Genomic DNA, 25,542 nt, shown 5'->3' with positions numbered 1-25,542 from the left:
TTTTTCTGAAGTTAGGTGTGTGTATGTATATTTGTGTATATATATTTGATTTTTTGAATATTTTGTATAATATATTTGATTTATTTTTAAGTAATTTTTAGCTAAAAAATTAAGCCAATCAAACGCCTTCAATTGATATTTTCCCTAGAATTTAATTCTAGATAATTTAATTTCCTAAAATTTATTTTCTTTCTACCTAAATTCCACCCTTATAATCAAACTCACCCAAAGTGCTTTTCAGACCGAGGTGCTCATAAATGAAGCAAATCTCGGGTGGATTCACCTTTTGAGTGAGAGATTTAAACATAGACTTCCTATCAGTTCAGGGTAAAAGAGCTTCTACTGCAAACAGGTAAACTATTTCAGTACAATGAAAGTCAAAGAAACACGTGAGTGGTAAAAAGCTCAGGTTAGCATCAAAATTGTGTGCACAAAAGAATGTCAACCAAACTGCTATTTGCCCAATTGATGAGAATGTAGACAGAGAGCATGAACTTTAAAGCCTATTACTTTCCACCAGTTGGGGATCAGAACATGTTGACAATATTGTCCAAGCCATCCAAGAACGCATGCTGTCACCATTGCAATCAAGCACACAAGAGAGTTTTTGTAGCCAGCTATTCTCCTTTGACATGCTGCTGGTCTCCACACAGCAGTAACAACACGAAAGATGCCACCATTGCAATCGAGTACCCGGCTATAGCTCCATAACTCACGCAAATAGGCCATTCCTACAAGCAAAATTCAATTGGGTGAGGACTCAGAAGTCAGAATGGGAGGACAACAGATGGACTCATTCTGTTCAAATGGAAAGAGAACCAAATAACTGCGATCTAGGAAGTAGCTAAGTAGAGCGATATTAAGCAAGCATAGCTGAAAAGCAAAGAATTATGGACTAGACAAGATTATATAACAAGAAAATTTTGTTCTGCCCTTATTATTACCAATAAAAACTGTGATTTGGATTAGAGTATCTATCTTATTTGGCCTTATCAAGTGCACTTGAGCTTGACTTAACTGTTCAGTTTAGTTTTTCTAAAAGCCAAAAATTAAAAAAATGAAAAACACAAGCAAGGTGATTCAATTCCTTGTACTTATGCAGAAAGGTACAAATGTGCCAAGTTTTTAGATAAAGGGACAATCTGCTGCAGTTGAATGAAATATAGAAAGACTTCCTAAAATCATACACCTTAATAAGAAGAATATATCGTAGGTTCTGTTTGGTTGGGTGGAAAGGAGGGTAAGGGAATGGGAATGGAATTCCCACAAAAGGCTGTTTGGTTGCTTCGAAAGAATGGAATGATTCATTTCTTAGGAATGCCCATTCCCACAAAGTGATGGAAAGCCTTCCCATTCCATTGAATTAGAGGTATTATTACACTTTTACCTTCACATTTTTCTTCTAAGCTTGCTGCCGTATAAGCTTGTTGCTGCTCGCTGCGTCCGCATGTTAATTTTATTTGAAAATTAAACAAAATTTTGTTTTCATTAAATTTTTATTCATTTTACCTAAATGAAGGGGAAATAATTTTTTTAACATGAATTCGATAATTAAATGATTTTTCGGAATTAAATATCATTTTTATAAGATTTTTCAATTTTTATAATATAAAAGAGCATTTTAGTCAATTGAATATTTTTACCATTCCATTCCATTAAAATGAAGGTGTATCAAACATAACAATAACTTCTTCCCACAAGTCAGATCTTGGCTTGCATTTGCACCTGTCACGACCCTGGGGCATACTAGTCTTTTGTCTGCCAATGCATAAACTACTTTTAATTGTTAGTTAGTGCTGTAACTGGTTGTACCTAGGGCTGACAATTTTAGACACAACCCGATTACATGACACGACACGACACGACATGGAGTTAAGCGGGTTAGGGTTAGGGTTAATTGAGTTCTGGTCATAAATGGGTAAACGGGTCAACCCATTTATGACACGATTATTTTCGTGTCTTAGACGGGTGAACCCGTCTAACCCGTTTAGACACGTAATGACCCGTTTAATTAAACGTGTTAACGAGTTAACTCGAACACGTTAGCACGATTATATACAAAATGACACGTTCAATTAAAAGGGTTAGTGGGTTAATCTGAACACGTTAACACGATTATACACGAAATAACCCGTTTAAAATTAAATAATACGTTTAATAAGTGACACAGCATGACCCGTTTAAATTAAACGGGTTAAACAGGTTAACAGGTGACACGACATGACACGTGTTACACGTTTAATAAACATGTCGTGTTCGGATTTAATGAATTTGACACGATTATTAAACGGGTCGTGTTCGGGTTAGCCTGATATGTGTTTTACGTGTGTCTCAACACGATACGATTACGACCCGCCAACCCGTATTGCCACCCCTAGTTGTACCCTTTCAGTTAAGCTTTACAGCTGAAAGGAAGTGCCTATAAAAGGCTACAATGTAGAGGATATGAACTATGTTGAGATTAATAACAAATTCTTTCCCTCCCTTTTCTCTCTTTGAATTCTCCCTCCATTTCTATTCTCTCTCTAATGGATCTTCTTTAATTCCCGTGAACACCATGCATCAGCCTCGAGGCTTAATATTCTGATATTAGAGTTGGCAATCCCCAGTGTCGGAATTGAGATCGGGATCTCAGTGAATTGCGAATAGTTGGAGAGGATCGCTAATCCCTAGCGATCAGTAAGAGGAATCAAAGTTGGGCTGGGAATTGTGAAGCTGCAGTTGGTGCGACTTTGATTGACAATTGGTAGGAGGAATTGGGTCGTTGATTGAAGGCGAATTCAGTGCAGATTGTTGAGGGATGGCCAAAGGCACAAGGATGAAGCAACCAAGTCGAGGATGGAGGCACTGGATCTGGGGATGTTACAGACTCAAGAGACTGTGACCTGCAGCAGAGAGGACTTCTCGGCTATAAGGGAGAATGTGGGAGAGGACCTCACTGCATCTCAAAAGAGTATGCAGAGAGAATTGGAGAAACACTAGGAGACGAAGGATCAATATGGCCAAAGGATCAACAACATGTTCAATATGCAGTCATCCTTACCACAATTCCGGCTATCACCGGATTTTCCTCCATGAGCAGTCTGATCTGATTCTGCCCAGCAATGACATCCTTCCTAGAGTCTTTGGAGTGGATGAGACAGAGGAACTTCCAATCCTAGAACGGGAAATTCAGGTAAGGAGATCCTTCTCTTACACCTCTAATCACACCCCCAATGCCAAGGTTAGAGATACCATTGTTTGAGAGGATCGAAGCCGAGGTGGTGGATCCACCGGTGTGAAAGGTTCTTTTAGTTTTACAACATGGCAGAGGGGCAGAAAATTAACCTAGCAGCAGCCTATCTAAACGATATGGCTGATTCTTGGTACTAGGGGTGGACCAAGACAGAGATTTGAGGTTAGTTGGGCTGATTTTGCTGAAGATTTGCATGACCGTTTTGGAGAGAAAAAATTACTGATGTGATTGATGAGTTCAACAAATTAAGACATGATGGATCAGTGATTGAGTATCAAGTTAGATTCGAGGAACTAAGGTCCCTAATGTGGAGTTCAGCCAGCCTTAACGAAGCAATACTTTGTATCTAGTTTCATTAGCTGGAGGCCCGTTGTCAAGATGATGATGCCCGCAACTGTGAAACAGGCTGCAGATAAGGCAAGGTTGCAAGAACTTGCCTTGGAAGCCATATTCAAGAAGCACAAGGTTCTGCCAAGTCCAAGTCCTGCCACCAGTCAACCAATGGGAGGAAACTCTTGGGCTGTAGCTGTGGGGTTAAATCTAGGCCCTCCTAAGGTGTCCACTAACCTTAGTGCAACCAAGAATCCCACCATGGAGCAGAGGAGACAACTGGGACTATGCTACAAATGTGGGGATAGGTACAGCCTCGACCATCAGTGTAAGAGGCAGTTGCTTAACATGGAAGGGTCGGATGAGTGAAAAGAAGAAGACGTGATGGTGGAGGCAGAAAATGCTCAGGAAGAAGTACAAGGGGATGAAGGTGGAGAATTCTCCTTTCATGCATTAAAAGGGGGCCCGAACAGGGAAAATCATCAAGGTGAAAGGACTGGGGGGGAAAAGGAGGCTCATGGTGTTGATTGATAGTGGCAACACCCATAGGTTCTTGAATGAAGCCACTGCCAAAGAGTTGAAGTGCAGACTAACAGCCACTACACCCCTCTCGATGACTGTAGCCAATGGGAACAAAATATACAGCCACTACAAGTGTGCTGACTTCAAATGGCTGATGCAATATTGTTTGAGAATCCTGGAGCTGGGAGGATGTGACATTGTTTTGGGGCTAGAATGGATGAGGACTGTTAGCCCTCTGATTTTTGACTTCAACAAATTAGAGGTCACAGTAGAGATTGATGGCAGGAAGTTGACTTTGGTTGGGAGCCTAAAAAATGGGAAATGCAAGATGATAACCGGCACAAAATTGCAAAAGTTGAAACAGAAAAAAGGGGGGGAAATTTCACAGCTGTACTCCATACAGGCTATGGAGTTGGAGGAAGGAGATGATGTTAAGGAGGAGCACAACCTCGCTGCAAATTCTTCTGTCCTCCAACTCCTTAAGGAAGGTACAATTTTCTGATGCCTTGCACTTACTTTCAATAGAATTTAAGGATCTGTTTTCTGAGCCAAATTCCCTACCCCATTGTTGTTAGAATCTTACGATTCACGATTCAAATCGTACGATTCGACTCGATTCATATAGAAATCGAGTCAAATCTATAGGGTGAATCTAAAATCTCTTAGAATCGTACGATTCACGATTCGAATCGTACGACTCGACTCGATTCATATAGAAATCGAGTCGAATTTATAGGGTGAATCGAAAATCCCTTAGAATCAACTATGAATCGGACGAATCGACCGTGAATCGCATGAATAGCACGATTCGTCCGACTTCGTCTGCATGTGTGCTTTAATCAAATATTCGTTCGATTTGGCTATCTTTGAAAACAAAGAAGATGATAGAAATGATGAAGATGATTGATTACTAGTGAAGATTATGGAGAGTGGAGTTTATTAGTAACCTTATAGTGTTAGGTTTTTTTTTTTCTAACTTGTTATTTTGAAAGTGGTTTGGCTTGGTACAATTTGAATTTAAAGGCAACATGAATATACTTTTACCTTTTGGTATAATTTTAAACTTAGCAAATATATTTAGAAGTTTATTTATCTATTTATATTTAAAAGAATTGATCATGGTGGGCACATTATTTATTTTCTATAGATATATATTATTTATAGTTGAAATTGAGAATGTGTATTGAATCTTACGATTCGATTCGATTCTCGATTCACGATTTATAAAATAAGGATTTCGATTCTCGATTCGAATCTCGATTTAACAACTATGCCCTACCCCCACAAGACCCTTTGACCATTTCGACATCTTAAACCAAACTCCGAACCTGTGAATATCAGATCTTATAGATTCCCTCCTATACAAAAAGCAGAAATAGGAAAGCAAGTCAAGAACATGCTAGCAACCTCTATAATACAACCCAGCCAAAGTCCTTTTGCTTCACCCGTTCTCCTTGTCGAAAAAAAAGATGGCACATGGCGATTTTGTGTTGACTACCGCCAACTCAACGCCAACACCATTAAAAACAAATTCCTTATGCCCATGATTGAGGACTTGCTTGATGAGCTATCTAGTGCCGCCATTTTTTTCCCCAAATTAGACCTAAGACTAGATATCACTAAATTCGAATGACACACTCTGACATTCCAAAAATAGCCTTTAGAACATATCAGGGCCTCTATGAATTCATTGTTATGCCATTTGAGCTCACTAATTCCACGGCCACTTTTCAAGCATTGATGAATCATATTTTCAGCCCGTGCTTGAGGAAGTTCATACTTGTTTTCTTTGATAACATTCTCATCTACAACCCCGATTTTGATCAACACCTATCCCACTTAAGGATAGCCTTTGAGATCCTTAAATCTAATCAACCGTATGTCAAATTATTGAAATGTACCTTGGCTAAGGGGGAGGTGGAATACTTGGGCCAAGTGATATCGGGCAAAGGTGTTAGCACTGACCCCATAAAGATAGCAACCATGGTGGAGTGGCCTAGGCGCATAACAATCAAGGAGTTAAGGGGATTTTTGGGACTGACAGGGTATTACAGAAGATTTATACAACGCTATGGTGTGATTAGCAAACCCTAACAGAGTTGCTCAAAAAAAGACAACTGCCATTGGAACCCTAAGGCTGAAGCAGCTTTTTTGGCACTAAAGAAGGCTATGACCCAAGCCCCAATTATAACATTGCCAGATTTCTCGAAACCCTTTGTAGTAGAAATAGATGCTTGTGACAATGGTGTGGGGGTTGTACTAATGCAAGAGGGAAAGCCATTGGCCTACATTAGCCAGGCTCTTGCCCCAAAGCACTTAGGATTAAGTGTGTATGACAAGGAGCTCATTATTGCGTTGGTGGCATTAGACAAGTGGAGACACTACCTGGAAAGAAACTGATTTATGATCAAAACAGACAATGAACGCCTCAGATTCTTGTTACAACAAAGGTTACACACTCAATTACAGAGGAAGGAAGTTTCAAAGCTATTGGGTTTGGATTATACCATACATTATCGAAGGGGAAGGAGAATGTAATGGTCGATGCTCTCTCAAGAAGGTAAGAAAAGGGAGCCTGTTAGGCCATCACTGCTGTTGTGCCAGATTGGGTGAAATATATAGTTGAAAGCTATGAGCAGACAGATTAGTTGAAGGACCTCCTAACCCAACAAACTGTCCAACTAGCTACAAGCCTAGGATACACACTCTTGAATGATTGATCGGGTTCAAGGGGAGGTTGGTAGTGGGAGATGACAAGTTGTTGAAGGGAAGAATTTTACAAACACTACACAACTCCCCCTTGGGAGGCCATTAAGGAGTAAGAGCAACTTACTACAAGGTGAGACAACTATTTTCTTAGCTTGGTCAAAAGAAAGATGTGGTGGAGTTTGTGTTGTCATGTGCAACCTGCCAATGCTATAAGCATGAGCAGCTAGCCTATCTGGGTTTACTACAACCATTGGCCATTCTCGAACAAGCTTGGGAGGGAATTTTCATGGACTTTGTAGAAGGACTACCAAAATCTGAAGGGAAGGATGTGATCTTGGTAGAGGTGGACAATTGATTCATCCCTTTACAGCACAAGAGGTGGCCTAGCCGTTCCTAGATTTAGTAGCAAAAATCCATGGGATCCTAAAATCTATTGTATCAAACAGGGATAAGATCTTCACAAGCACATTTGTCATAACCCACAGACATAATAGTAATTAGATAATAGATGAATTTCTTTTAGTTGCATTGTAGTTTAGTTGTAGTGGTTACTACCTAAAAAGACAACTGCCTTTAGTTGTATAGATTTGAATATTTGGCAGCCCTATTGGCGCCAAACCTTAGCTACTAGATCAGTATATAAGCTTGATCCAATTTAATTCAAGGACACAAGAACATTATTGAATGAAATCTGATTTCAATCTCTCTCAATTTCCCTCTCTTTCTCTTGGTTCTCCCTAATCTCTCTCACTGATTCAATTCTTCTCAATTTCCCTCCCTTTTCTTCTGATCTATCTCTCTCCAATTCCTTCCAATTATCTCTTAAACCCTAGGTTGAACCCTAGGTACATGACAACTTTCCCGCCTACCACCTTGAAACCAATGGGCAAACCGAAAGGGTTAACCAATGTCTAAAAGCCTATCTAAGGTGCATGTGTTTTTCCAAATCGAAAAGCTGGAATAGATGGCTATCATTGGCACAATGGTGGTACAACTCCAGCTACCACAATGCCATTAAGAGATCCCTTTTGAGAGAATGCTTGGATACAACCCTCCCCTATTATCGAATGAAGCAAACTACTGACAGGAAAAGAAGTGACAGAGCATTCAACGTAGGGGATAAGGTGTGTTTGAAGGTAAAAAGATTTCAATGGCACTCATTCTTTGCCACTCCAACCTCCAAGCTGAGCTCTAAATACTTTGGGCCTTTTCCCTTAGAGGCCAAAGTGGGAAAAGTGGCTGACAAGCTGTAGCTTCTTGCCGAGGTGAGTCCATCTGGTGTTTCCTGTGTCCCTATTGAAGAAATAGGTGGAACCTAATGCAACCACCAGTCCTCGCCTTCCACCTATGGATGAAGATCTTGAAGTAGAGGAACCCCAGGCTATTGTAGAGAAAAGGGTGATATACCAAGACACACTACCCCTGACCCAAGTGCTGGTACAATGGACACACCTGCACCCCAACCATATCACCTAGGAGTACTTGTCAGATCTGCTGAAACAGTTCCCAAAGGCAGCTCAATTGCTATAATTTTTTGGGGACAAGAAATTTTCAAGGAAGGGAATGTCACAACCCTAGGGGCATACCAGTCTTTTGGCTGCCAATGCATAAACTACTTGCAATTGATAGTTACTGCTGTAACTGCTTGTACCCTTTCAGTTAAGCTTTACAACTGAAAAGAAGAGCCTATAAAAGGCTACAATGTAGAGGATGGGAATTATGTTGAGATTAATAACAAATTCTTTCCCTCTAAAATCTCTTTCCCTCACTTTTCTCTCTCTGAATTCTCCCTCCTTTCTTTCAAATTCTCCCTCCATTTCTAATCTCTCTCTCTCTCACTCTCGGATCTTCTTTAATTCCCGTGAACACCAAGCCTCAGCCTCGAGGCTTAACAGCACCACAAATGAAGAGGTAAATTTCAAGTTTAACTGAACTGGAAGACTGGATAAATGCATCTGGAAAGATTAATTGATAGCCAATGAGGGCTGATTCAAATGATATACATCCCTGTTAAACTTCTTTAAGAGGTATTGCAGTAAAGATGCAAAAAACTGTAGCAAATAAACAGATGTTAAAGGAGGCAGGCAGTGCGTATGGTGCCAGGAATTAGAAGCATCATAAAACCAGAAAAAAGAAAAGGAAAACTACCATTGGTTCAGCTAACTCACCTAGTAATCATCAACCAAGGGACGCAAACTGGAATAAAAAAGTATAGTAGTAGAAACTACTGATAACCAACTCTATCCTTTAAATTTTTAAGGATATGCATTTATGTTTCTAGCATATTCATTGACTTTGTTAAAGTTTTGCAATTGTCAGCTGAGAATTTATAGTAAAGTTAAAACATATTGCTATAACAGTGTTGGCAAATTGTGTATAAAAACTTGAATTTTGGGACTGAAAATTCTGTAATATGTAGAAGGTATCATTATATTGATTCTCGAAATCAAAAGGTGCAACATGGGAGATTGAAGAATAAGCTGGAAATTGGCTGATGTTTCAATGCTTCTGAACCCATCTTGGGTGTTCCCACATTAGGATCAAACGTTTCATCTATGCATTTGGATGGAATGCACCTTCCCAGGACATGCAAAATTAGTTCAGGCAACCATTTGAATGCTTCTATGCGTTTGGATAGTAAGTGTTGGAACACACCTTCTTAGGATGTTCTCGAGATATGCAGAGATGGTCACTGTTGGAGCGTAACTCCTCAGGATGTTCAAACAGTCTTGAGAGCATGCAAAATTAGTTAATGTAGCCATTTGAAAGATTCATCTAATGTTTGGATGGTAATTGGAATTGCACCTTCTCAGGATGTTCAGATAGTCTCAAAATCCTAACAGCACAGCAAAAGTAGTTTCTTTAGGATGTTCAAATGCACCAACATTCTGCTAAAATAGAAAAACAGGAACCTAACTTAAAACATACTCCTAGCCAACTTTCAAAACTTGCTTCAAGGGCCTAAATCCACTCCTAACCAACTTTCAAAACTTGGTTCACAGGCCTAAACCTTCCAAAGTCTAAAAGTATATAAATATGGATGAACTCTTGAAGGTCGCTAACATTAGATTCAGACAAAAAGATCACCAACAACAGAGAGATCTTTGAAAAGAAAAGGGTGCCTTCATATTACAAAGGGTATGAACATAACACAAATTTTCTTTCATCTTGTTGGTTCTAGAAAGGTGGCAACAGCATTCAACAAGCATGGACAACGTTGAATTGTAAGCCTTAACCTAATAAGTGGGAACTTTCTACCTTAGGTGGCGGATTTTAACAATCAGATTAGATTACAAGTCATTCATCTTGTATGCCTTAGAAGGCTTGTTTGATCCGGTGTGATTATCCTTGATTTCTCTCTAGATAATTGACTTTCCATGTAAATCTTTGCGTGCTTTGGTTTTTGATTATTTCGTATGCACATTTGGTTTAATTGTTTCTACTTGCATATATAAATTTCCATATTTGTCCATTGGGATTGTCATGCACCTCTAGTTGGTCAGAAAACAATATGCTGTCATGGCAATTGATATGGCCAAGTTGTAATCTCTTTAGACATTTTAGCTGATTGTTTACTTACAGTATAAATTTTAAGTGGTTACTTTTTATGTAAAAATAATAATCCCTGGAGCTTTAGTGCCCAAACTTAAACTTCTCAAATTGGAAAACATCATTGTGAATGCTGTTTAAAGAGGTTGAGGAAACTTTTGAAAATGTGTCATTAGATGTGCTTCCTTTCACATGAAAATGAACACGTATTAAACAGTTTCAAGAAGAAGATGTAAACCTAAGAAAATAAATAGCTTCACAAGAACTTCTAGAGAAATGTAGTTGCGCTTGACTCATATTTCTTAAAACCGTGTGAATTTAGTAAGTGTAACATTAACAGCTTATCAAGTCCACCTATGTTTTTGTCGGAGAAGATAAAGGAGAAAATCTGAGCTACGACCAAAAGGATAAGAAGAGGAGATATTAAAGATAGAGATGAAGGAGAGTTCCAGCTGCAAAGATAAGGATATTCCTTAAAATCAGGTAAGGAAATCCTGATTAAAATTGATCTTTATCTAAAGAATGATTGTTGTAATCTATACCTAAATATTAGGAGTGTAATCTAGTCCTAAATTTTAAGAGTTTTCTTAGGAAACTCTTTGTATATATTTGCATCCCACAGTTCAATGAATTTTATGGAAGTTATTTCATTCTTTTAACTTCTAGTGAGTTTACTCTTCATGGTATCAGAGCCATAGATCCATAATAGGGTTTGCACCTATTTTTTCTTCTCCTTCAGTTGGTAGAACTTTGCAAGTTCACACTATGGTTGAAAATCTGTCAGCGAGTGAAACTGCCACCAATCTACCAACCACAACAAGGAACCCTCAAGTTCCACAACCTCTAATCACTCTCGATAATTATTCTCTCCAGATCACCTAGAAGCTGAATGGAACCAACTACAGAGAATGGTTCCAATCAGTTTTGTTGGTGATCTGAGGAAAGGGCAAGATTGGTGTCACGAACTTGGGGATATGATTGTAAGTGGGGGGAAATCCACAGTGTATAAGCTATTAGGGCTAATTGTGCAAGTTTAGAGGTTAGGTGAGAATAACTAACTCTTGTATGAATAGTTAGCAGGGCTGTTAGAGTAGTTAGTTGGTTGTATTTTCTATTATTTCCTTCAATTGTAAGCCTATAAAGAGGCTGGCGTAGTTAGAGGAAGGCATGATTTGAATGACAATTGAATTCCATTTCCCTCTCTCAATTCTCCTTACTCTCCTAGATTTCCCTCTCTTCTCCCTCAATTCTCTTTGTTCAGTTCTTTCTCTCCCTCCCTTTCTGCTCTTTCTTTCTCGCATTCTTACCAATTTACTTCCTAAACCCTAGTCAAACCCTATGGTCGTAACATTTGGTATCAGAGCCAACGATTCTTGGCTATGATCGAGAAGTTGTAGCAATTGGCCAAGGGGATTCCGTGCAGCAAATTCTGATAGAGGTTGATTCTCGGAATTTGAAGGCTATAATGGAATCCGGTAGCAGCAAGCGAGTTTAGACGAGTGATTGCGGAATTGATCAAGGCGGTAGGCGTTTCCAAAAGTGGGAGTAATTTTGACAATCCTTGGTCAGTAGGTTTGAGAGTTGAAGTAGTGATTTCCGACGATACAGGCTTGAATTGGACGATGATTGGGTGGCGATCATGAATCACTTCGATCTGGCGAGTAGTGAAGGCACGATTGAAGCAGAGTCTAGAGCAATTGAGATTAGAAACTGTCCACAACAATTTCCGCAATTGATGATTAAGCGATCTTGTTCAGCCTGAGGATTTGATCAGTTCGACTGCAGCTGAGCGTCGGTCCTCAACTATTGAATTGGTTCTGGACAATTCAAGAAGCCACGAATTTTGGTGACTACAGAACCATTGGATGGTGATAGGGTGAATGATTCCCTAGGCGACTGATGTGAGACGATTGTCACCTGTCAATCTAGGCACTCCTATTTGAATCTTAAGGGGGAAGTAGATGGTAGCCTCGTGGCTAGAATTTTGGTTGTTGAAATTGATAGTGGCAATATATTGAGGTTGTTTCTCTGCTGATTGGTCGAAATAGTGCAGAATGACTTTCGACAAGCTAGATTAGCGTCGATTGAACGAGGTAATTTCCGTCGCGCTGATCCAGTTAATTGGAATTGAACTTGGATTTGAAAGCCGTAGCCGAGCAAGCAAACTTGGATTTGAAAAGCAAAGACGAGCAAAGCCACTTCGGCTCGAAATTGAAGACAACGCAAGCCGGGAGAGTGCCGACAATGATACTGAGTTGAATTTGAAGTCAAATTAGAGTGGCGTAACAAATATTGGATAAAAAATGGGTCAAGAAGTGAAACTGAGAGCCAGCGAATTCTCAGACCGTGACAGATTCCGGAGGTCCTCCGATATTGAATTGAGGTTGAGGTGAGAAGAAAGGTGCGGTGGAAGTGTTGAGAAGAGAATCGATTTCTTTTTCTCGAAAAGTAGTTTGTGGTCTTTGGAAGCTATTATAGAGGTCGGGCTATTGCTGATCTATAGCAATTTCGATTAGAATTGGCAATCAGGCCAAGGAGTAGCTCCAGTCGTTCGTTACACAACGCTAGGTCCAGATTGAGAATTATTTGAAGAAGTAACATGTATTTGGAAATAGTAAGCGAAGCAGATTCTGGGAAGGCGTATTCGTAGCAGCCAATTTTCGACTGCTACATCGTAGTAGATGACGATATTGATTGGGTAATGATTCTTGCAATTCCAGCAAATTCAAAAAGTTCAACGAAGAAAATCAGACTCGAAGATTGGTCTCGCAGGTGATTCAGGCGATTATTGGAGGCTGTTCAACAACAACTGAACTTTGGAGGTTGTTTCTAAACCAAAGATTCAGGAAGATTGTATAGAACAACGATCTGTGGAAGATTGATTTTCTGTGGCTATTGGTCATTTTAAAAAGAGGAATTCTGAAGCTAAGGAATCTCAGGTAACGTAGGAGAAGGTGACCCACAGCCGGGAGGAAAGTGCGGCCAACAAAGAAAACATGCAGGAGAATCTAGTTGCCTCTCAAGAAGGAGTGCAGAGAGACTGGGAGAGGCATCCGAAGATGATCGAGCAACAGGGTCAGTAGATCAACAACATGATCAACATGCTGTCTTCGCTACCTCAATTCCACTTATCACTGGTTTCTCCTCCCCAAGGCAATAGCTGATCCAATTTTGCCTAACCATGGCATCCTTGCTATGATCTATGGACTACAAGAGATAGAGGAACTCTGGGCCTTGGAATCGGAAATTCAGGTAAGATGATCATTTTCCCACACTCCCAGTCATACCCCAATGCTTAGGGAAGGGGAGGTCAGGTGGACTGACTTTGCTAAAGATCTGTGTGACTGATTTGGGGAGAAGAACATGATTGATGTGATTGAGGAGTTAAACAAATTAAGGCAAGGGGGATCAGTGACAGATTATCATGTTAGATTTGAGGAGCTAAGGTCCCTAATGTGGAGCTTTCAGCCAGACCAGACAGAGGATTATTTTGTATCAAGATTCATTAATGGTCTTGATGATGCGTTAAGGCTCAATGTGAAAATGTTTTGCCCAACTACGATGGAACAAGCAGTGGAGAAAGCAAGGCTGCAAGAATTGGCACTAAAAGTCATTTGCAGAAAGCATGGACTCCCACCGAAAAGTTATCATAAGAGCAGCTCTCAAGTTTGTAAAGGACCATATGTAGCTAAAGGAGCTTTAATGGAACAATCTAGATTGAAACAACTTTACAACAACTCTAAGAAAGTTGATACTAAAGCTATTAAGGGGGAACAAGCAATCGATGAGGACTTAAACCAAAGGCAAAAACTGGAGGTTGAAGGCAAGAATGGTTTTGACGAAGCAGATTCTAAGAGAATGGCTTCCTTGCCTTTGATTTTGGAAAAGACGAAAGAGTCATAGGTTAAGATAATTCCAGCCGAAGAAAATTCTCCTGCTGTTGTGAATAATTTTGATATCAGGCAATATGACAGTATTGCTATCATGTTACTTGGTGTAGACAAGAGTCGGAAGGTGAAGGAAGAGAAGGGTGCTGCCATTTGGTTCGAGAGTTTTGATATTGTGGAAGAGGAGGTTGCTACCATCTGGTTCGGGAGATTTGACATTGGATAGGGGAGCCTTGACATGGTGATCCTTGGAGTCTACACTTCATTTGTGCAGGAAAAACAAAAGCAACAGAATGTAAGGAAGATGGGACAAAGCTTAGATGTAGGAGTGCAAGGAAAAAAAGGAGAAGAATAAATCAGATTGTTAAGGCTAGAATTGGATGAAGAGAATGGTCAACAACTGTCAATTCTTGGGGACAAGAATTGTTTGAAGAGGCAGGGATTGTCACGACCTAGGGGATATGAATGTAATTGAGGGGAAATCTATGGTGTATAAGTTGTTAGGGCTAACTGTAGAAGTTTAGAGATTAGGCAAGAATAACTAACTCCTGTATAAATAGTTAGCAGGGCTGTTAGAGTAGTTAATTAGTTGTATTTTCTGTTATTTCCTTCAATTGTAAGCCTATAAAGAGGCTGGCGTAGTTAGAGGAAGGCATGATTTGAATGACAATTGAATTCTATTTGCCTCTCTCAATTATCCTAACTCTCCTAGATTTGCCTCTCTTCTCCCTCAATTCTCTTTGTCTGTTCTCTCTCTCTCTCCCTTTCTGCTCTTTCTTTCTCGCATTCTTACCAATTGACTTCCTAAACCCTAGTCAAACCCTAGCGTCGTAACAATTGCATATCTAAATGGGATGATTTCTAAGCCAAGTGCTAATTAGGCAAATTATGGTGTGTGGGAGGATGAAAACTCGATTATAATGGCATGGTTAGTCAATTCTATAGAGCCAAAGATTGGAAGGACCTACTTGTTCTACAAGACTGCTCAGAAGATATGAGAAGCTGTGCAAGAAATCTACTCGAACTTGGAGAACACTGCCCAAAGTTTCGAAATTCGTTCTATTATCCGGACAACAAGGCAAAGTAATAGTTCAGTTATTGAGTATTATAATGCCTTAACTGAATTGTGACAAGAAATGGATTTATTCCATGAGACTAAATGGGAGTGTGTTGGAGGAAAGAAGTATGAAAAGATGATAGAAAAAAAAGAGAGTTTGATTTTTTGCATAGTCTAAATTCTGATCTTGATGAAGTAAGGAAAGTTATACCTATACATTGCTAGATAATCGACACAGGTGCCTCAAATCACATGATTGGATCTTTGAAAGTACTATCAGCCTATGAACCTTGTGATCAAGGTTTATCAATCTCAATGGCTGATGGTACCACAACCATGGCACAAGGGAAAGGTATAGCTAATGTGGTAGGCCTAAAACTGAAATTAGTGCTGTTTATACCTAATTTAAAGTGCAACTTACTATCAGTAAGTAAGTTAACCAAAGAAGAGAAGTGTTTGGTGACATTCTTTCCTTCCTATTGTGAATTTCAGGATCTATATTCGGGGAGAATGATTGGTAGTGCTGAGGAGAGAGGAGGCCTCTACTATATTGCAAAAGAATGGTTAGTCCCTGCTTCCTCTACTATATTGCAAAAGAATGGTCAATCCCTTGGGTCCAGGTCTCAAACCCTAACTTCTTTGTCTACTATTTTAGATTCTAAGCTTATGCTATACACCAGCGTTTAGGACACCCTATTTTCAATTTTCTCAAAGTCTTGTATCCCTATCTTTTCATTAATAAAAGAAGTCATTCCTTCCATTGTGAGCAATGCATTCTTGCCAAACAAACCAAAATTTCTTATCCATCTCATGCATATAAACCTACCAAACTATTATATTTGATTCATAGTGATATCTGGGGGCTAGCAAGAACTTCTAATTTGACTAACACTAGGTGGTTTATCACATTCTTAGATGACCACACAAGGGTTAGTTGGGTGTTCCTAACGAAAGACAAATTTGAAGCCTATGTTATATTTAAAAGGTTTCATCAAATGATCAAAAATATTTTTCAATCCTCAATCCATGTTTTACGTTCAGATAATGGTAGAGAATATTTCTTGAATGAATTCAATCATTATCTAACTAAACATAGGATCATTCATCAAAATTCATGCCCTTACAATCCCCAACAAAATGGGGTGACAGAAAGGAAAAACCGCCACCTTCTTGAAACTGCAAGGGCAATTTTGTTCACCAATTCAGTCCCTAATGCCTATTGGGGAGAAATTGTTCTTACTTCTTCTTACCTTATTAACCTTCTTCCCTCCAAAGTTCTTTCATTTAGAATCCCTTTGAGTGTCCTTGATTCCTATCCTCATTTCAAACAGGTTCTAAACTCCTTATCACCAAAAGTCTTTGGGTGCACTGTGTTTATTCATAAATATCAACCCTCTCAATCCAAACTTGAACCTAAAGCCCTTAAATGCATATTTGTTGGGTATTCTCCCACTTAACAAGGCTATAAGTGCTACCATCCTTCTACAAGATGTTTCCTTGTATCATGTGATGTGATGTGTCCTTCCTTGAACATCAACCATTTTTTCATACCACTTCTTTGCCCGAACAAAGGTCTAGTGCAAAGGAACAATGGAACCCTATTCATAAATAGAAACTAAGGACAATGATAGCATGAAAAAGGCTACTTCCAACATGTTTGATGATCTTGATATCCCAATAGCTCTATGGTGTCACGACCCTAGGAGTATTTAGAGGGGAAAAACTGTAATTGAATTACAATTGTTTATTTGGAGATATTTCGTAGTTTTGTTAGTAGCGCATGGGTGTTGTTATTCTAGAATATGCTTCAGTTAGTTGTTAGTTGATGCCTATAAAAGGCTACTTGTAGGAGGATGGGGTTATGTTGATGAGTGAATGAAGTGGAATTCTGTTTTCTCTCTTAATTCTCCTAACTCTCCCTCGGTTCTTCCTCTCTTCTCCCTCAATTATCTCTTCTCTTGTTCTGTCTCTCCTCCAATTCTTCTCTATTTATCTCCTGAATTCTTCCAATTCCCTTTCCAAACCCTAGCCAAACCCTAGGGTCATGACATTTGGTATCAAAGCTACCAGTTCTCAAAAGCTCTTCGCCTGCCGTTTTCTAGAAGCTGATCGCAGATCAACGATTTTCGAAAATTCAATAGGTCAGCACTTATCAAATGCTGGTTTTAAAATTGCGAAGTGCAAGTTTGTTTTAGAAGTTGTGCATCGTTTTCGGCAAATTCAAGTAGCAATGTCGGAGGCGAATTAGGTTGCTGAAGACCAGGACAAGACTCACTTTAGAGGCGACTTGAAGAACTGTAACAGAGCCGATTAAATCACAGGAAGTTGATTATTGGTTGATCAAGGCCAGTGACTTTTAGCAGTGATTCCGGCAATGTTTATCAACTGATCCAACGAAGCAAAGATAAGTGAATTTCGGTGATTCCAGAGCCATTGGACGGTGATTGGGTGAGCAATTCCCCTAGGCGACTGATGAGAGGCGATTGTCGCCTGTGAATTTGGGCACTCCTGTTTGAATCTTGAGGGGGAAGCAGGTGGTAGCCTCGTGGCTAGAATTTTGGTTGTTGAAATGGATAGGAGTGATATTTAGAGGTTGTTTCTCTGTTGTTAGTCGAAATAGTGTTGAGCGATTTTCAGCGAGCCAGATTAGTGTCGATCGAACGAGGAGGTAATTTCCATCGCTAATCCAATTAATCGAGGTCTATCGCCGATCCAGTTAATCGAAATTGAAATCCGATTTGAAAGGTGAAGCTAAGCAAAGCCAACTTTGGCTCGGAATTGAAGACAATGCAGGCCAGAAGAGTTTCGACAGGATACCGAGTTGAATTCGAAGGCAAATCAGAGTGAAGCTGAGCAAAGCCAACTTCGGCTCGAATTGAAGACAACATAGGCCTAAAAGAGTTCCGACAGGATACCGAGTTGAATTCGAAGGCAAATCAGAGTGGCTCAGTGGAAGCGAATATTGAGCAATTGCTTAACAAAACAACTAACAGTGCAATCCAAGAAGAGGACTTAGATCAGAGGCGTTGAAATTCAGATCTAGGTTTGTTTAAAAAAAAAAAAAAAGGAAATTCAAATCTAGGTCGTTGTAGGTTACTAAGGTGATTCAGTGGAGCTCATTCCAACAATCCTCGGTTCTAGAATTGGATTGAGGGCTTGTTGATTTGTGGCCATGGCAGAGGAAATGAGGATGGAACGATTGGAAACTAGGATGAATAGTCTAGTAATTGGTGTCAAGCAGCTCCGAGTGAAGGCAATTTGCTATTGAGCAAAATGCGCCGCAACAAGAAAAGCAATCATGGAAGAATGCACTGCGACAGTAAAAGGAATCAAGGACCTTAGGAGACAGTTGGATGACTTTTGATCCTATTTTCACATAAATTTTAGATTAGTATTCCAGCTGAATATTTTTCCAAGGAATATTCTGCTTCCTTAAGTCAGATTGGAGATGAAAGTTGCAATGAAAAGCATGGGCTACAACCTAAAGATTATACTAAGAGCAGCTAGCAGATTTGAGGTATTCCTAAGGCTGCTATGTCCTTAAGATTAGGAATGGATGATGCAAAGAATGGGAAAAAACCTTAATTGGATTTAGCAATTCAAGATAACAAGAAAGGAATGGTAATTGTTGAAGAAGCTATTGAGATTCCATTGGAGGAAAAATCTACTAAAGGTGAGCCTTTGGTGTACTCCAACAATCAGAAAGTAAAAGACACTCCACTTGAGGAGGTCTCTACTAAAGATGAGGAAGGAGAAGAGGTTGTGAAGATGGGAGAGGATACGACTACACCGATCTTGGAGTTTGAAGATTGTAAGTCTGTTTTTCGTGAAGGCATAGACCTTTAATCACCAAGACTAGAAGAAGTTGCTGAATTACCTACATTAGATCGGGTAATGTTGACTAAAAAAGCAGACAATGGTGAGGGAATCGATGCTATAATCAAAGTGAATGACCAATGGAGTACAGTTTAGAGGTGGTTAGAGATTGAAAAAGGATACTCGCACTTGGAAGAAATTGATCATGTTGAAACCTTCCAGCATTATATTCTTGATCTGGAGCAGAGAAGGATGAAGAAGGAAAAAGCGAAACGAGATGAAGAGAAAATGGTGGAAGAAATTCTTGTTGAGGGGAACAAAACTCTTGCTGTTTTGTTTATTCCTATTTCAGTTGGAAAGCTATCGCGTCAAATTAGATTTTGGCTCACAGAGAAGTTGGAATTCCTTTCTATGATTGGAAATGATATGGTTGTAGGAATGACATATCAATTGGAACCATTTTCAATGGTATAGGGAAGAGGTGGATGGCTGGACTTGGTGTTACAGCAACACATAGTACTGTTAGTGTTGAGGAAAAAGAAAAGGGAAAGCAAAAAAAAAGGAAAATAAGAGATAAGAATAAAAAAAGGCGAAGAAGAAACCAGATGGTGAAGATGGGCATTGGGTGAAGCAACAACAGCTCAATTGTAATAAGTTTTTTGGGGACAAGAAACCTTTTAAGGAAGGGAAATTGTCACGACCCTAGGGGTATTAAAGGGGCAAAATTGTAATTGAATTACAATTGTTTGTTATGAGATATTTTGTAATTCTGTTAGCAGCACATGCGTGCTGTTATTCTAGAATATGCTTCAATTAGCTGTTAGTTGATGCCCATAAAAGGCTACTTGTAGAAGGATAGGGTTAGGTTGATGAATGAATGAATTGGAATTCTGTTCTCTCTATTAATTTTCCTAACTCTCCCTCGGTTCTTCCTCTCTTATCCCTCAATTATCTCTACTCATGTTCTGTCTCTCCTTCCAATTCTTCTCTATTTCTCTACCGAATTCTTCCAATTCCCTTTCTAAACCCTAGGGTCATGACAGAAGGAAAGGGATGAGATCGTGTACAAAGCATCCTATTGCAAATTATGTGGGATATTCAAAGCTATCTCCACAATTCAAGGCCTTCAGAGTCAGCATTGATGATGTAGTGATTCCTAAGGATATACATCATGTGTTACAAGATGAAAAGTGGAAGGAAGCAGTAATTGTCAAAGAAGACTTGGAAAAGAATGTTTTCAATCTTATTCCCCTTTAACGAGTAGATCAAATTATATACAAAACTTAATGTCACAACCCTAGGGAGTAGTGTGTAATATTGTAAGATGATAGGGTCGAAATGAGGAAATCAGGGAGTTATTAGGTGGAGTGGGGAACTGTTCAAATGGCTAACTGTGGTTGTTGAGGTAGTTAGGAGATTGTTGATATAGCTAGAGGTCCTATAAATAGGGACTTGCGACACTTTGAGAGGTATCGTTGAAATGAATAATCAATTCCTCTCTCTTCAATTCTCTATTTCTCTCCCTCTTTCTTTTTGTTCTCTTTCTCTCTCTCATTCTTACATTCATATACTACCAATTTGCCAGCCCTAATTCAAGGGCTTGACGCTTCCTTACTAAATTAAGAAGTTTCTAAGAAACTAAATAAGAGAGTTTCCAAATCTAGTTTTGGAAGCTCATACAACTTTAGGATACAACTAATGGAAGAATACAACTAATAATAGAAAGATATAGCAATCCAAATCTAGAATATGCATTCTCTATTTTAGGAAACAAGTAATAATCAGTGCCAATCAATGCTGATTTGATCTTGTCCGAGAATAAGGACAAGATCACTCTTCCCAATCGTTGACACTCTCTCTGAGAATGGATGTCATCCATTCCATGCTTGCTGATCATCCTTTGACACATGGCTGCATGTAACCTTTTAGTTAAAATATTTTCCAGCTGATCATTAGTGGAGATGTATGGAGTACAAATCAGGCCACTATCTAACTTCTCCTTGATAAAATGCCTATTTACTTCAATATGCTTAGTTCTCTCATGTTAGGACTGGATTGTGAGCAATACTTATTGTTGATTTATTGTCACAATAAAGTCTTATAGGTGCTGTCCACTTGATTTTCAGATCATCAAGCAATATTTTCAACCAAAGTAACTCACACACTCCTAGAGCCATAGATTTGAATTCGGCTTCTACACTTGACCAAGCCACTATACTTTGTTTTTTGCTCTTCTATGTCACAAGGTTGCCCCCTAGGAAAGTACAATAGCCTTATGTGGATCTCCTATCCACTATACCCTACATAATCTACATCCGTGTAGGCCTCAAGTGACATGCATTCTCCTTTCTTGAACATGAATCCTTTCTCGAGTGTCCTTTTCAAGTAATGCAGTATCCTATACATTGCCCTTAGGTGAGTTTCTTTAGGATTATGCATGAATTGGCTAACCACTCCTACTGCATATGTAATGTCTGGCCAAGTATGGGCTAGGCAAATCAACCTTCCCACTAGCCTTTGATAGGAGCCCCTTATCAATCACACTATCTTCAGAACCTCTCCCAACTTGTGATTAGGTTCAACTGGAGTATCTGTTGCCTTACAACCTAGCAATCTAGTTTTGGTTAGGAGGTCCACAATATATTTCTGTCGAGAAATAAAGATGCCCTCCTTTGAGTGTGCTACTTCTATGCCCAAGAAGTATTTTAGTGTCCCCAATTCCTTTATTTCTAGTGTTCTAAAATGCAGCCAAGGCAGCCGCCCAGGTGCTAGGTGGCCCTTGGCCGCCGTGATTAAGCCTTAATTAGCATCCTAGGCACCAGGCCAATTAATCTGGCCCAATCGGCACCTAGGCGGCCCAGGCAACCCTACCTACCTGGGTCGCGCGCGACCTGGCTGCAACGATTTGTAAGAGTCGTGTAGAGATGGTGGACAAAGTGTCCTCACCTCTGAATCTCAAGGACACGTCATAGTTGTTGCTGCTCCGAGAAACGGAAGAGGATGAGGCGGGCTCTTTGCCTCTTATAGTAGTCATTGAACAGAGGAAGCAGAGAAGAATGGATCTCTTGGAGAAATTTAGGGGAGAGAAATTTCTAAAGTAGATGGAAGTATGGAACTCGTCTGGGAGACAAGAGAAATTTAGGGAGGGGGGAGAGAGAGAGAGAGAGAGAGAGACCAAAGCAAGCATTGGTCAAAAAGTTGAATGGGCAGCTGGTAGGAAACTTGGGAGAAATTTGTGGGAAAAAAAGTCAAGAAAAGTACAACACATGGGTTAAATTATTGTTAATATAATAATTTAATTTGTCTGTGATTTACTATTAGATGAAAAGCACAAAATAATGCAAGAAAGCAACCAATGTTACAAAATAATGCAGGTTTATGTGCTGAAAATAGCAGTTTTCCTAGGCTCCGCCTAGGCCCCCTAGGCACTAGGCCCTGGTTTGGCGCCCGACTAACGCTTAGCGCGTTTTAGAATACTGTTTATTTCAAACTCATTAATCAAACATTCTCTGAGTTTATTCCCTTGGCTTTGTCTATACCCTAGAGTAAGCATCACTTTTGTAACTGGCCAAACCAACCCCTTGGGGATTGTTTTAGGTCACATAGAGCCTTTTTCAGTTTGCACACTACATTCTCCTGAGTGGTTAGGCCATATCTTGGTGGTAAGTCCATGTAAACTTCTTCCTCTAGATCCCCACACAAAAATGCATTTTTTATATCATATTGCTGCAATGGCCATCCTAGATTAGCAGCCAAGGATAAGATAACCTTGACTGTATTTAACTTTACAACTGGTGCAAAGGTATCTAGGTAATCTACCCCATACACTTGAATGTATCCCTTGGCCACCAGCCTTGCCTTATATTTGTCCAATGTCCCATCAAACTTATATTTCACTATATAAACCCATTTACAACCCACCGGGTGTTTCCCTTTAGGCAATTGAACAAGCTCCCATGTTTGATTCTTTTCTAGGGCTGCCATCTCGACTTCCATAGCATTCTTCCAATTCTCATTCCCTATAGCTTCAGGAAAAGTTTTGGGAATAGGAATGGTATGAAAGCTGGTCAGAAAGGTTTTATGTGGAGATGATAATCTAGAATAGATAGAAACAGATGTAAAGGATGCTTGGTACAGGTTCTAGTGCCCTTTCTAAGGGTGATAGGCCAATCAAGATTAGACTTAGAGGTTTCTGTTTCATGCGAGGGTTTAATAGGCTCATCAACAGGTATATAATGTTCAGCAGAAGAATTACCTGGAAAGTTGTCAAGAGAACTGTTGGACTTGTCAGTGTTGGCATCAGCATGTTCAGGACTAGAATTGGATGTTGGAACCTGCATAGGGGAAGAAACCAGCCATTTCTTCCTTGAGTATACCTGTAGTGGGCGAGGAGTACTAGGTAAGGGCTTCTCCAGGATCATACCTGATGAATCCTTAGGACCAGTTGATGGAAAGAAGGATGATAACAGGTCAGGATCAGGTAGAGAAGGAATCTGATCCCTTTCTACTAACAATAGATTCTGACTTTGATGAGAATGGCCAAAGGCATGTTTTCAGCAAAAGTCACATCAGTTGACACAGAATTTTTTAGAAGGGGGGTGATAACATCGATAACCTTTTTAGGTAGAGAAGTATCCAATGAAGATGCATTTTAGAGCATGAAGATCTAATTTGCCTCTATTAGGAGTATGGACATGAGCAAATGATACACACCCAAAGATTTTAGGTTTCTAACAGCTAGTAACATGAACATCAGGAAAGTGTTTGGTTAGGAGTTGAATGGGACTATGAGATTCGAGAGTTTGAGAAGGCAATTTGTTGATAAGAAAAGTGGCTATTAGAGTTGCTTCTCCCCAATAATGTTTAAGAACATTATGATAGAACATAAGAGCTCTGATATAGCAAGTACATGACCATTCTTCCTCTCGGTCACTTCATTTTGTTGAGGAGTATAAGGGCAGGAAGACTCATGAATGATCCCTTTTTGTTGAAAGAAACTTGATAGGGTTTGATTGAAGAAGTCTTTGGCATTATCATACCTAAGTTTCTTAATTTTCACCCCAAACTGATTTTTGACCATGTTATAGAACATAGGAAAAATTGTACTCATTCCAAATTTATTTTTCAGCAAGTATAGGTATAGCCACACTACCCTAGCGCAATCATCATCAAAGACTATGAACCATCGTGCCCCAAAAATATTGGGGATAGTTGAAGGGCTCCAAACATCACTATAAATTAGAGAGAAGGGAAGAGAAGTTCTTTTATTAGATAAATGATAGGTCACTCTTTTATGCTTAGTAAGTTCACATACAAAACAATGAAAGTGTCTTAACATCAAGACCCTTAAATAAAGCTGGAAACATGACCCTAAGAGTAAAAAAAGAAGGATAACCGAGACGATAGTAATGTAACCATAGCTGATCTTTGTTGGATTGGGCCAAGCATGACACAAGGGGAACCTCCTCCTTTTTCTCCTGCTCACCCGATTCCTCAAGATAGTATAGACCAACCCTAGCTTTAGCAAGCCCAATCATTCTCTTCGCGTCCTATTCTTGAATCTCACAGAGAGTAGAATAGAAATGAACACTGTAATTGGTATCTAGGATAAGCTTTTGGATAGAGATGAGGTTAGTGAATAATTTAGGAACATGAAGGACATTTTTAAGAGTGAGATGTTCATTAAGGATAACAACCCTTTAGTCAGCAACAGTGGTTAAAGAACCATTTTCTATAACAATTTTTCTAGAGCTTGAACAAGGACCATAGGTTATAAAAGGATGTGAGGAAGGGGTCATGTGATCTGTTGCCCAAGAATCTAAGATCCATGAGTTAGGTTGGGTTATTCCCGAAGCATGTAGGGTAAGAGAATGAGAGGAAATACCTGTAAGTATGAGAGAACATGTACCTTTCTTAGCTTTCTTGTCAAGGGATTCCAAAAAGCTCCTCAGTCTCTCAATTTCAGCCTTGTTAAGCTCTAAGCCATCTCCTTGCTCTAACCCTTTCGTTTAGCTTGCTGGTGGCTGCTAGCCATATAGACTTGACTTTGGCCCCTCAGTTGTCCTCCTTTGGATGGCTTTTCGTGTAGCTTCCATCACTTCTCTATGGTGAGCCTAGGTTTTTTACAATAGGTACACCATAAGGAGTCTCTATCTCTATCCCCAGCCTTCTTCTCCTCTCTAGGTCCTTTGTTAGGAACCTTTAGAGACACTAAGGCAGAACTCTCTATTGGAGAATTATCCAGCATTACTCCCTTCTTCAGAATGAACCATAGAAATCACTTCATTTAGAGAGGGTAAATCCTCCTTACCAAGGATTTGAACTCTTACCGGATCAAACTCCATGTCAAGTCCGACTAGGAAGTCGTATGTCCTCTCCTTCTCCACAAATCTCTTTTGTAATGCAACATCTTCACTGTACTTCATCTTTAGGCATTG

The 25,542-nt window shown here is 39.6% G+C and overlaps 1 protein-coding gene across 1 annotated transcript in view; it reads right to left on the bottom strand.

Annotated features, from left to right (window-relative positions):
* Positions 1 to 261: 261 nt before the first annotated feature.
* LOC127790099 (PIGF/3-ketodihydrosphingosine reductase fusion protein) overlaps positions 262 to 25,542 on the bottom strand; it is a 63,603-nt gene continuing 38,322 nt past the window's right edge. The window contains exon 8 of the mRNA XM_052319385.1: positions 262 to 731. Within this exon, the coding sequence (XP_052175345.1) occupies positions 618 to 731 (114 nt within the window). The 3' untranslated portion in view covers positions 262 to 617. The remainder of the gene's footprint in view (positions 732 to 25,542) is intronic.

The sequence above is a fragment of the Diospyros lotus genome, chromosome 14 (assembly GCF_014633365.1).
Source record: "Diospyros lotus cultivar Yz01 chromosome 14, ASM1463336v1, whole genome shotgun sequence".
Taxonomy (NCBI): Eukaryota; Viridiplantae; Streptophyta; class Magnoliopsida; order Ericales; family Ebenaceae; genus Diospyros; species Diospyros lotus.
This window is presented reverse-complemented; position numbering and strand designations above follow the sequence as displayed.